The sequence below is a fragment of the Musa acuminata genome, chromosome BXJ3-6 (genome assembly GCF_036884655.1).
Source record: "Musa acuminata AAA Group cultivar baxijiao chromosome BXJ3-6, Cavendish_Baxijiao_AAA, whole genome shotgun sequence".
NCBI lineage: Eukaryota > Viridiplantae > Streptophyta > Magnoliopsida > Zingiberales > Musaceae > Musa > Musa acuminata.
The window spans coordinates 7,912,100-7,922,030 of record NC_088354.1 but is presented as its reverse complement, the minus strand read 5'-3'; the positions used below and the strand labels follow the sequence as shown (position 1 = coordinate 7,922,030).

At 40.0% G+C, this 9,931-nt stretch overlaps 3 protein-coding genes across 3 annotated transcripts; all 3 read right to left on the bottom strand.

Moving 5' to 3' along the window:
- Nucleotides 1-1,508: 1,508 nt before the first annotated feature.
- Nucleotides 1,509-1,928, bottom strand: LOC135640787 (uncharacterized protein C6G9.01c-like). Its single transcript, XM_065155526.1, has one exon. The coding sequence runs from the start codon at nt 1,926-1,928 to the stop codon at nt 1,509-1,511; it is 420 nt and encodes a 139-aa protein (XP_065011598.1).
- Nucleotides 1,929-2,774: 846 nt separating this feature from the next.
- On the bottom strand, nt 2,775-5,448 carry LOC135639591 (transmembrane emp24 domain-containing protein p24delta4-like). Its single transcript, XM_065153426.1, has 4 exons — nt 5,165-5,448; nt 3,448-3,657; nt 3,200-3,276; nt 2,775-3,103 (listed from the first exon to the last, which is right to left on the bottom strand). Exons 1-4 carry the CDS (start codon nt 5,390-5,392, stop codon nt 2,959-2,961), a joined length of 660 nt encoding a protein of 219 aa, XP_065009498.1. The 5' UTR covers nt 5,393-5,448; the 3' UTR covers nt 2,775-2,958.
- A 2,644-nt stretch (nt 5,449-8,092) lies between these two features.
- Nucleotides 8,093-9,277, bottom strand: LOC103988324 (STOREKEEPER protein). Its single transcript, XM_009406867.3, has one exon. The coding sequence runs from the start codon at nt 9,102-9,104 to the stop codon at nt 8,331-8,333; it is 774 nt and encodes a 257-aa protein (XP_009405142.2). The 5' UTR covers nt 9,105-9,277; the 3' UTR covers nt 8,093-8,330.
- Between the last annotated feature and the right edge of the window lie 654 nt (nt 9,278-9,931).

The window sequence follows — 9,931 nt, the reverse complement described above, 5'->3', positions numbered from 1 at the left end:
TAAAGCCATGAGGCTCCACTGTCAGGTATGGTGGTGCAACACAACAAAAAAACCTAGCAGGATCTCTTCTTGTTCTCTCATCCAAAACAGTACTCACAAATTAGAAGCTTGGAATGAATTGAGAATCCATCAAAATGACAACCAGACAAGGTGCAAATACACATCACAAATTCCTACTCCAAGCTCCAAAGCCAGCATCATTCAGAAGCACCACTGTCAGCTCAACTCAGTCACATCACATGCATACTGGGCCTCATCTAGCAACAACATAACATTACATGTAAATCAAGTTAAAAGAGCTCGTCAACATATTCTATCGGACATCTAAAGATGAGATATTTGTAATCCAAGTTCATGCTCTCATCTCGTAGCAATGTTGTCCAGAACAATGAAAATGAGATGTTATTTCGACATATCTATTCAGAAGTAGAAAATTTTCACATATAAGAATGGAATATCAAAAGCAAATTCTAACCAACATGCATCAGATGGGAAGAAAGGGACTGCAAGATGTTGCAAAAAAATTCACATGAGCAATAATTTAAGACAACACAAACATAAAACGGACAAAGTCTTTAAGTTGCTGAATCCATAAAACAATACATTCTTATTATATTGCTCAATTCTCCACAACTTACTGCAGAAAACATAGCGTAAGAAGTGCCTTCCAAGTAAGCCACATTTGGTTTAAAACTACCATTATTCTATGCGAATTACCAATTAGATCTTAATATAGATCACTCGTACAAAACTCCAATTCTGTTCATCAAACCATTAAAATATTCAACCTTCATATATTAAATTTGGAATGATTAAACAAAATCACAATCCTTAACATGAGTAAAGGATATCAATGGACAGTGTAACATCCTTAACCTACATATTATATTAAATTTGGAATGATTGAATAATCCCGTCTTTAATTCAACCTAAATATTATATTCAACTTCATGGACACTGTTGCAATTTGATATCCATGAAGTTGTACAAGAAAAAGAAATGAGATTCTTGTAACATCTTTACTCGGGAAAAAACACTAAGCAAATCTTTACAAATATCAAATTGCAAATACTGTCCAACATGCATTCCAAAGGAAGAAAAAGCCACAAGATGTTGAAAAAAACCTTCACATGAGTAATAACTTTGCATGACACAAACGGAAAGGGAACAAAGGTCTTGAAGTTGTAAAACCCATGAAACAATACTCTTTTCTACTGTTCCCTTCTCCGTTGCTTGCAAGCTTAAAAAACGACTTCCATATAAACCATTTTTGGCATAAAGAATACCAATAATTCATGCGAATAATTGATGAGATCTTAATATCAATACAAAATATGATAACCTAAAGATGATTCGTACAGAGTTTCAATTCTATTCATCTAATTGTTAAAACGTTCGACCTTCACACGTCGCACTCAGAATGATCAAATTACACAAAATTAGGCACTTGATAACACCAGAATAAGAAGTAAGAAGAAAGGTGCCACCTTGTTGAGATCTTCAGAGGATCAGAAGCAGCAGGAACAGTCGAAAGGGCAAAGAGGGGTTCCCCCTGATTCCGAGTTCCCCCAACCGAGCTCCTCGGCCGAGTAAATGGCGAGCCCGTCCCCCGTTTTCCTCCGCCGCGCCCGTGCCTCGGAGCCTTCATCCAAAGACACTTCCCGCCTCTTCTTCGTCTTATCCTTCGTCTTCTTACTACCACCGCCCTCCCCCGTTCCCTTAGCCTGGTTCTTTCCTTTCTCCCGTGCTTCTTCTTCGCCCGCGGCGGACGTCTTACTCTTCTTGGCCTTCTTTCCTTGGAAAATCTCATCGATCTCGTTGCCCGGCTTCTTCTTCCTCTTCTTCTCCCCAGCCGTGGCGATGGGTTCTTCTTCGGATTCCTTCGACTCGGGCGGCGGCTGCGGCTTGCTCTTCTTCGTAGTCGCCATTGGATTGAAGATCGAGAAAGTATCGGGCAATGCGACGAGGGTTTCGATTCGGGCCGCCGTGGCTCTCTCTCTCTCTCTTATATATAATGCGAAATTAGAATGTTTACATACTCAAACCAGATCGGCCCGTTTTAGTTACCTGCTTTGTGATTATAGGAAATCGTGGTCCCCCACCGAACCAACTCACAGTCTGAGAGCGAACCCAAACTTGATCCGACCGGGCACAGACCGGCAGTAGCAGTCACAACACCATCGGTTCGGGTTCGGGTTCGGTTTCGGTTATAGTGGATTCACTTAAAATGTTCGATCCAATCTAATTCGCTTAAGCGGATTAGCTTCGTTCGACCCGCATCCAAACTTATATGGTTCAAGCTGAGTATGGATTTAGTAGTTCTACTATCCACCAACTGTAATCTTAATTCTTCTTATAATTCCACCTCTTCGACCATCTGTAATTGGTGCAATACGGTGGTACATGCATTGATTATACGTTGTCGTCCATTTCATATGCAAGAGATTTAGTGGAAATTATCAAAGGTAAATCTTTCCAAATGTTTATAACTTAAATTGAAATCCCTGTTTAATATTTATTTTTCTTATTTTTAATCCACGTTAGAACTATTATTAATATTATATTGATTTAGACTTTGAAGCATGATTTCTGGCTAAAAGAGTGGTGGCATTGGCCAAAGAGAGTCTTGTAGAACTCCCCCAATATGTTCATTGCATCACTACACAACCAGAATCCTATTACGCTCATCAGATCCAAAGCTCATTTGCTCAACTTCCTAAAACATAAGCTACTAGAATTATAAAACACTCAGCATACAGAGTACCAGGGAGAAAGGAAGAAACAGAACCATTGTTGGAAGCAAGAAACCAGAACGATCTATGTGCGTCTGCCAGTCTCGAAGGCCATCTTATAATTACAACTCACAAAAAAGTAAAAGAACACACTGATATGCAGTTTGAAATCTTATGGAAAAAAGGCAAAATAAATACCATCAAAAATCAAAAGTAAACTACAGATCTAGATTAGCTTCTTCTTGTGAAAGTACCCTTTTAGGTGCCGCAACTGCAAAACAGAAGCTACAATGCATAGGGCGAGGGACATAACGCTGAACAATGCAACTCGACCGTTCGTCCTCTCACTAACATCCCTCATTCCTGCTTCCCTGATTCCAGATATCGAAATGGATGATTCATGAGTTGTATGCAACTGGAAAGACATCAATCAACATAAAGATGTGTGTTGGGGTTTTGATGTCTACCTGCTCCTGAGATACAACAAATTTTCATGGATCACCTCGACAGCCTCTTCTAATTTCCTCAGCTCAAGCTCGAGACCCTGTGCAAATTCAGGAAAAAACTATTAAAAGAATACTGTAACCTCATGGCATATGGGTAATTTATAAATTTCCTATGCTCGAGTTCAAGACACTTTGCAAATTCAGGAATAAACTATTAAAATATTTTTTTTACTTCAGGACATATTCCATAGTTTAAGATTAGCTCTCACCTCAATTTTTTCCTTTTTAGCAACTGATTCCCAGTCCTTTGCGGCAATCCCGATCTTCCAGTTGATGCTAACGGATGCTCCAATGCCCTTGTTAGCACCATCCAGCCAGAAACATGCCAGATATGTCCCTGGTTCATTGGTGGTAAAAGCAAATTCGCCCATCGTAACATTTTCTTTGTGATGAAGTGTGTCCCCGTTGGGTGCTGTCACCTGAAAATGAACATTAGGACTAAAACAACTTGAGGTTTTGATAATGTTAGCACCATTTTTCCTCCAGAAATTATAATTATCACTTGATTTCCTAGTGAAAAGACTTCAGGTTTCGATACTGTTGTTAGATCCATGATGTCCAACACACACACTTGCATATATAACATTAGGACTAAAAAGGAGAAGAAAATGAATGTATAATGGAGGAGTTATGGCCTGTGTCTTTGAAGAGCACTTTGTGCAGTGTCTCCTCATAGGTGAATAGCCTGCATTCTTATATTCATTGTTGCAAGTAGGCAGGGCAAGGATCATATCAATTACATTAATGTTCTCTTTCTTTGGCGTGAATTGGAATGCATACAAATTTTGAGTACTCATTACAAATTAAACCCATTAAAGGTTGACAATGAGCTCTAAACATTGTACATGGTTGTAACTTGTAAGCATGTTTTTTTCGTTACTATAAATGCTTCTGCACTTATTTTCTAAAACAACAAACACACTATACATCTACGCGGACAACAAAAAGATGTTTTCTGTTAGAACACTTGTTGCGAAACTACATCACAGACAGTCAGCTTGCTCTATAAACTGACGTATTGGCAGAAAGCAAACTTAAAGAACTTGCTCAATGTGCATCTGTAATGAAGTTGCTCAAAGAGTAACTACCAAAGAGAATTGCGGGGATATTTGCACAATTCAAGCTCATGTTCTATCTAATGATCAATCACCTATTAGAATGAGGTACCCCAAAATACATGACTATAATTGAACAACAGGAAGAATATGGTGAAACATATCGTTTGGAAATAAAATAGGAAAGAAGGAAAAAGAATGAACAATCGCATGTGCCATCTTAAAACTAGATTGGCGACCGATTCAAGTCATCAAAGGAGCCAAGGAATTGCAATTCCTCAGACACCCAATTGACTCTAATTAAGTTATCCACCAAAACAATGGCTCCCATGATATTTGCCGAAGAAGGATTACATGCATGATTCCAGAGATATGCGACTATGGACATATCTCCTTATCTTCTTAAAAAGAGTATCCTCCTGCTGAAAAACTCCAGCTGAATTTGCTCGCCACCTAAACATTAATCTCCGATCCTATTATATATATTGTCGAACAATCGTTGTATAATCTGAATAAGAAACGGAGGTGGTAAACCAGATCTTTAACAATGGGCCACTATATTCATGGCAAGAACAATAACCACAGCGTAAGATTTTTAACGTGTCGTAGAACCTAAGATGATCCAAGATTTCATCTTTTTCTTTGATATAGGTATACCCTGTTTCAGGTGAAATCACCATCTAAGTTCTTAATCCAATTGAGCCGCCTCCACTCTCTGTCACCAAGCTAACAACTACAGAAAACCTAAGATTTCGAACAAGGATACACGGGTATGTATCAGAAACGAACAAATCTAGAATTCGAGAGGCAAAGAGGCGTCAAGCTCGTAACTAATCGGGAATGAAGCGACGGAAATGAAGGGAGGTATCACCTTGGCGGAGATGGTAGGCATGCTTTGAGGATCGTCATCATGGACGACGGCGTAGTCGGCCAGGGCAACGACGCCGGCGTGGATCTCCTCCGACACGCACTTCGTGGCCGACGGCGGCAGGCTCAGCCACAGCGCCGCCGCGGTAGGCGGTCCAGCGGCGAGGATCCAGGCGGAGCATAGCAGCACCGCGATGGCCCGCAGGATCACCGCGTCGTCCCTCGTCCCCATCCGTCTCTCAACTCACGCTCTCTTTCTCGCTTTCTTCTCGTCGCGAGTAGTTTTGGTTCCCGAACGAACTCTCCCTCTATATATGTATATGACTCGAGCGCAATCGCAATTCGAAACGCCAATGTCGATGAATGGGTCAGGTTAGATCAAGTCACAAGCGAACCAATCGAGAGCATGATTATGGATTGAGCTCGCTCTCATACTGCAATGTATGAGAAAGTCTTGAGATCAAGTCACGTATATGTCGCCTTTGTGGTTCATCGAGGAAGTCTCCACAATAGTTTCATCAATGAGTCATGTTGATATAGGCAAATGATAAATATTGAGATTTGATTCTAAGTAAACATCATCAAATTAAGACTTCGATTGTTTCAATAAGAAACTATAAAAATTGAATCTTATCATCATCATTTATCTTTACCAGCTTTGAGCATCACAAAATTGCTATTTACTGAAACTTGTATGAGCATCTGCAACAGAGTTTGTCATCTATAGCTTTATAGTAGTATTGGAATTCAAACTAGCTTAGAAGCCAAAGTTCCACCTGTTTAGCTGCAGGAAACAGAGCAGTAAAAACTAAAAATTTCTTGCATCTCTCTCATGTAAAAGAAATTAGTAGCTTAGCAATATCCAGTTCAGTGAAATCAATCCCAATTATTCTTGTACATTCTATGCTGCAGATCAAAGGAAAAGAGGAAACATTGGTGGAAGCAGCCAATGAAAGAGTTGCTCAAAAGAGAATGTCATTCAGCAGGTCTCACTGGTAGTCCAAAGATACATATATTTCCATATGTTTATCATACTATGAGGATTACAGCTAAATTATACAGACACACTCAAATGGTACAAATAAATCATGAAGCTAATAGAAACTCTGGCACATGGAGGCCATAAATGCAAAGTATTATCTTCTACTGGTGTTCTTTTAACCAACAAAGAGACGCGAGAGGTGATTACAAGAAATATAACTTGAATAAAGTGAACATGCAACAGAATTATCAGCATCTTAAGCTCTCTGATTTAGTATCCGCAGCAAGAAAGAATACAGATGTGGCATGACTAAAAGAAAGGGGTATAAAACTGATATAAGAGAGAAGAAGTGATGGAGACAACTGATGGTATTACCTATTTATTGAAAAAGTTATAGTCAGTAGGCAAGTGTCTCAGAATCATTAAAATGGTATACAAGTTTCTTCTTAGAAAAACTAACCAGGAAATGACAAGAAGTCCACATTCTTATAAGTGGTTTAACCCTAACAAAAGCAAGCTACGAGGTTCAAGCGCAACATCGACAATGAGCTTATGTGTAACAAGAAGTGAAAAATCAACACCATTAATATCTCTATGATAATTTTCCAATGAGAAAAGAGCACAGATAGCCCAGGAGAGAGGTAAATGGTTCAGAATGAGAAGAAAGAAACAGAAGGATGTGTCTCAGTTTCAACTTTTTTGATCATTTGTGCAGCATAACGACGAAAGTGATTGAAGTAGAGAGAAAGGATGATGATGCCATGAAATAGGTAGCTTATTGGTCCAACAGTCCATATGTAATTGGCTTTCAAATGTGCTCCAAAATACTTGAGCGCAAGTTATAAATAGTTAGCAATCAAGTCATACACCAAGGCAACCTTTTAACACTGTGATGCCCGGCTAAGAGGTGACACGACCAAATCAAGGGTTTGGTATTTTCTTTTCAGGTAAGTCTAGAGAAATAGACAAGTGTTGGCCAGATGGTTTGTGAATTTAGTATGCTAATGAAGGGAGAGGAACATAACTGGATAGCAGAAGATTCATGTCAATGTGCTGCAGAATGTGGCTAGGTTAGATAAGTTATGGAAAAAAAAGAAACAGGATGAAACTATGACTCTGAAGTAAGATCTCTGTCTTAATTGTTGTCAGCTACAAATCCACCCGTTCACCTCCCCTGGGATTGTTTTGCTATATTACCATTACTAGTTATATCAACTAAGTGCCTCAACAACAACAACAACAACAACAACAAAGCTGTACAGTCCTAACTACCATGCATGTCAAATTACCAATTCCCTCTATAGATCTTGCACTTCACGATATTAATTTGTTACAACAAAGAAATAGCAACGATAAAAGCTCTAACACTTGTCTTCAAATGACAACTTAAAGAGAATTCCTGATGGATATCACAGAGTCTATCATCTGTTATGTGAAACAATATTACTCAAAACACAAAAATCTAACAGATCATGGAATTCTACCCATCACTCATGAAACTGATACAAACAAGAATCTGAAATGTGTGAGGATAATGGATTAATAATCTAATGCAGATGATAATATATGAAAACATGGGTTGATTATAGCTGGCTTAGTGGTGACAGCAGTAGTTGAAGCATAATAAATAGAAAATGATGACAGTGGTATAATCATAGCCCAAAAATGTAAACTTGCCAATTTACTATCATTCAGTTCTTACAAAGACTTTCCTTTGGCCCATTCACCGGATGCAAATAATGCGTATAGATAAAGAAATCAATGAGATGACACTCAAATTTGGACATGCGCTGAGTCCTAAATCAGTATTTCCAATCATGAACCAATAAACATTGCCAAACCATATGTACTCAACCATTACACAGAATGTCTAGTCTTCCCTACCAACATACTTGCTGCAGCATATCCCATTGGAATTTATACACAAGGCGATATCAAAATCCACAAAGGTAAATGCAAAGAGCCTGTATAAGATTATATTCAAGAACTTCATAAGCTCGATTCCTCAAGAACATAACTTAGACGGCGCTCAACATCAAATACCTTTCCATTAGAGGAATACAAGAACAAGCAACCAAAGTGTGGAAGTCATTGAACGTAGAACAAAAAATAAGAATGAATACAACTTGCTGGTTAAAATATACTATTTTCCTTTTTCTCTTTTATTTATAGAAGCATTCAAACTGGTCTACATACCCTTATGCGATTCATTCAACAACGCGAAGATGTCCCTGCACGCCTTGAACCAATCCGCCTGGAACTTCATCTCATCATCCAACAGCCTCTTCCACTTCCCCTCCAAAGCTTTCGCCTTCGAAGGATTCAGAAGCTTCAGACCCACCTCCAACGATGCATTTGACAAGCTATGAGCTTTCCAATGCTCCGCTGCTGCATGAGCCAAATATGGGTAGGACTCGCATCCACCTCGCTGCTCTTCCTCGTCTCGGCCTTCCTTCTCCTCGTGCTCATCTTCCCGTTCCATCTCCGCGTCCTGACTCTCCGCCTGTTCCTCATGCTCATCATCATCAGTGTCATTCTCCTGCTGCTGCTTCTTATCCTCCTCTTTCTTGTCCATCTTTTCCTCGTCCGCAGGCCAGATCTTGGCGGCAAGTTCATGGAGGATGCCGTCATGGGGGCCGTGGCCGCTGGCGGCGGTCTGGCTGAACTTGTGGCGAAGGTGGCGGAGCTTGTTGTAGACCTGGTCCTTGGTGAGGGGAGCGCGAAGCAAGCGGCTTACGGATTCGTAGAATGCAGGCATGTTTGATTTCGTCGGCAGTAGGCCCGTCCGGTGGCGGAACTCGAGGACTCCCCGGAGAAGCGCCACGGAATCGTCATCCACCACCCGCCGCTGGCCAGGATTGGATCTCGCGGATCCGGCACCAGGAGAATCCTCGGCGGCCGGGCCCCCTGCCTTTCGCTTCCGCCGGTCCTTGGGGTCATCGGGGGGAGGATCTCCGGGCATTGGATTGGAGGATTGGGTTTACGCTTACTGGCGGATTGGGTGGGGGTTAGGGTTTTGGTGCTTGGTATTCTTGAGTTGGCGCTTGGAAATAGAAGGATATATATAAGATCGGCCAGCTGTGGAACTACGGAGGAAGTACGTATGTGTCATGGTCGGCCAAACCATGGTTCTTTAGGATGGTGATGGATGTCGTCGAATGAGGATATATACGTATGTGCGCTTTTACGTTTATATCCTTACATACATCCGAAAAAACCAAAGTCAACATCGATATATAAGGGTTAAAAATGTATCTAAAAATATAAAAGGATAAATTCTCAGAAAAAAATAAATTTTTTTTTCTAGATCCCTCTTTTTCTTTTATTCGATATCTTTTTATTTTTTTAATAATCAGATTAGCCTTGATCTCCATCCGTTGTATTCATCCATTATTTACCAATGTCATTGTCATCTTGTTCATCTCCTCCACTCTTATTTTCATATATTATCTTTAAGTGTATTTTCGTTATTGTTACTCCCGCAAATATCCTAATTTATCGATATAGTTGTGCCCCCTTCATCTTCGTCGTATCATATGTTTTTATTATTATTTCTCTCCTCATCTCTAATGCCTCTATTGCACACCAACTTTAAGGAGGGTGTTTTTAGCCCTTTCATTTATTGGATTTTAAGTTCTCACATTGAAGAAGCACGTCTTAGATCATTTCTACCCCTTATTGTCACTTAATTAAGGAGTAGAATAGCTTGGGAAGAAGACATTAGCGGTGCTTAACACAATGCACCATGCAAAGAAGGAAGGAGGAAGCCTATCATTATCATCCCATTCC

What these genes read in the sequence shown, in the direction of transcription:
- LOC135639591 (XM_065153426.1), bottom strand. Translation starts at nt 5,392, where the DNA reads ATGGGGACGAGGGACGACGCGGTGATCCTGCGGGCCATCGCGGTGCTG. An exon ending in TGCCTACCATCTCCGCCAAG is followed by an intron (nt 3,658 to 5,164) that starts GTGATACCTCCC and finishes GTTCATTTTCAG; the next exon opens with GTGACAGCACCCAACGGGGA. An exon ending in TTGTTGTATCTCAGGAGCAG is followed by an intron (nt 3,104 to 3,199) that starts GTAGACATCAAA and finishes ATCTGGAATCAG; the next exon opens with GGAAGCAGGAATGAGGGATG.
- LOC103988324 (XM_009406867.3), bottom strand. Translation starts at nt 9,104, where the DNA reads ATGCCCGGAGATCCTCCCCCCGATGACCCCAAGGACCGGCGGAAGCGA.
- LOC135640787 (XM_065155526.1), bottom strand. Translation starts at nt 1,928, where the DNA reads ATGGCGACTACGAAGAAGAGCAAGCCGCAGCCGCCGCCCGAGTCGAAG.